At 41.7% G+C, this 2,500-nt stretch overlaps 1 protein-coding gene across 1 annotated transcript in view; it reads right to left on the bottom strand.

Moving 5' to 3' along the window:
- The window catches only part of LOC113801012 (uncharacterized), a 5,274-nt gene that overhangs the window by 847 nt on the left and 1,927 nt on the right, over positions 1–2,500 (bottom strand). Inside the window, exons 2-3 of the mRNA XM_027351819.2 lie at positions 1,477–1,896; positions 1–145 (exon numbers count right to left, since the gene is read on the bottom strand). The exon at positions 1–145 is cut by the window's left edge and continues 847 nt beyond it. Coding sequence (XP_027207620.2) covers positions 1–145; positions 1,477–1,896 — 565 coding nt within the window. The remainder of the gene's footprint in view (positions 146–1,476; positions 1,897–2,500) is intronic.

The following is a 2,500-nucleotide window of genomic DNA, read 5'->3' as shown; positions in this document are numbered from 1 at the left end:
GGATACAACCGTGGGTGTCTACCTGACTGACGGCGGACAGGATGTAGGATTCAGTCTCCGCCAACTGAGAGGCATCTCCTGCCTGCCTTTCCTTCCTGCTGAGAACACCGGATTTGTCGACGATGTAGCCGGCGATGGCGCCCACCTGGAACGGCGAGGGGACTGAGAAACAGAGGGAAGTGCCGCTTCCGATACGTAAATTAGACATTTGCGGTAAATATACACGAATAGATGGGCAACAGACCAAAACGATCAATGGATGAACAATAAACGGATAAGCAAATAAGTAGCAATAACCAAGAATGAAACAAAATGACAGAAAGTGAAGAGCCCTTCCAATTCAAATAATCATATCAAATGGACAAATGAATATTACGTTATCAAGAGAATATAATATTGAAATAATAAAGATAAATCAAATATTAACGAAAACAATAAAAATATTAATAACTAGTACGTTGTTAAGTGAAGGCTATAGATTCAAAGCAAACACAAAAATAAGCAAAATACCACACTAAAAACTAAATAAAAAACAGGTAACAAAAGAAATCTGAATTAATATCGACTTAAACAATAGATAAACAAATTTCGAGGATATCAATGAGGTTATTTAGGCGCAGAAAGAAGAATGAGAAAGAAATAGAAATCACAGTCTAACCTAATTAATGAAATCATGATAATAGAAAAAAATAGAAATGATAATGATAAACAGTATGAGGATAATAAAAATAATGATAATCAGTATAAGTATAATAAAAATAATGATAATCAGTATAAGGATGATAAAAATAATGATAATAATAACAGTGATAATGATAAGTATAATAATAATAACAAGAGCAATAATTATTATTGTGATAAGAATAACAAGGATAATGATAATAATAATAAAGATGATAACGGTAATAATAATGATAATGATAACAGTAACAATAATATTGTAATAACAATAATGATAACAATAATAATAAGAATGATGATAATAATAATGGTAATAGTAATAATAATGACAACAGTAATAAAAGTAATAAAAGTGATAACAACAATGATAATTCTATAAGGACAATAAAACGATAAAAAAATAAAATAACAATACCCCAAAAAACAAAATCCCATCAAAACTTACCAAACACCTGACACGCAAATAAACAAATAGATAAATAGCCAACCGGGTCCCCCCAGCCAACCAACACCTCTTCATACCCCCTCTCCCCTTTATTCCTTCACCCCCCCCCCTTTATTGCTTTCTCCTCTTCGCAACCCCTCTTCCCTCCAACTGCCTTTCCCCCCAACCATCCTCCCCTCCCCCTCCCTCCCCTCCCCTCCCCCTCCCTCCCCTCCCCTCCCCCTCCCTCCCCTCCCCTCCTCCGCTCCCCTCCTCCCTTCCCCCTCCCCTCCCCTCCCCCTCCTTCCCCTCCCCTCCCCCTCCCTCCCCTCCCCTCCCGCACCTCCCAGCCCAAGCGACGCAAAACCCACATTGATAGCGATGAGGCCGCCGATGAGCAGGCCGCCCAGGGGTCCAGCGAGAGCCCCGGCGCCGGTGTCCTCCATGATCCAGGTGTCGGCGGAGATCGGGTTGATGTCGTCGAGAGGCAGGTCGGCGAAGTGGATGGTCGGGAGGCCTGGGATGTTGAGAGGGGGGAGGTTGGGGAATACGAGGGGGGGTAGGGTGGGCGAACCTTTGTCGGGGAGGAAGGGCAGGTCAGGGAGAGGGAGGGAGGAGAGGTCAGGGGAAGGGAGGGGGGGTAGGTCAGGGAGTGACGATAAATCGGGTAATGGGAAAGACGATAAATCAGGAGTAGGGATGGAAGATAACTTCGAAGGGGAGGCGATACGAGCCCCGCCATGGAGAATGAGGGAAGAGGCAATCACGGATAAGGTGATAAAGAGGCGCATCTGCAAAGAAGGAGGGAGATAAGTAAAAGAAGATGATCATCACCTGGAATTATTTGGAAGTACAATATGAATAAATATACAGTTTACGATTGTTTATTCTAAAAAGCTAAATGGTAACAATACAATGCAAGCAAAGTAAAAAAAAAAAAAAAAAAAAATACAGTCAGTTTTGATACTGATGATAGTAGCCCAGATTTACAGTACTGTATTCATCGATATTATGAGATAATCATAATGAAGTTATTGTTGCTGGCAAACAGTTCTTCCCAATATTCCTAGAGGCATAGTCTCCCCTCCCCTTCCAAGACATTTTCTATGAAGAGTAAGTGCATACCTTTGATAGGATATTCCGTTTTCTAATTATGATTTACCATAACACTGGATACACTCTCTCAATTCTAATTCTTTCCTTCTTCAACTACACTTACACAATCTCTGTCTTTCGGCCAGTCTGTCTGTCCTTTTCCCTCTTTTTTTGTGAACACATCAACTCTCCCTCCCTCCCTCCCTCTCTCTCTCTCTCTCTCTCTCTCTCTCTCTCTCTCTCTCTCTCTCTCTCTCTCTCTCTCTCTCTCTCTCTCTCTCTCTCTCTCTCTCTCCTCCC

Source organism: Penaeus vannamei, chromosome 4 (genome assembly GCF_042767895.1).
Source record: "Penaeus vannamei isolate JL-2024 chromosome 4, ASM4276789v1, whole genome shotgun sequence".
In the NCBI taxonomy this organism is placed as follows: domain Eukaryota; kingdom Metazoa; phylum Arthropoda; class Malacostraca; order Decapoda; family Penaeidae; genus Penaeus; species Penaeus vannamei.
This window is presented reverse-complemented; position numbering and strand designations above follow the sequence as displayed.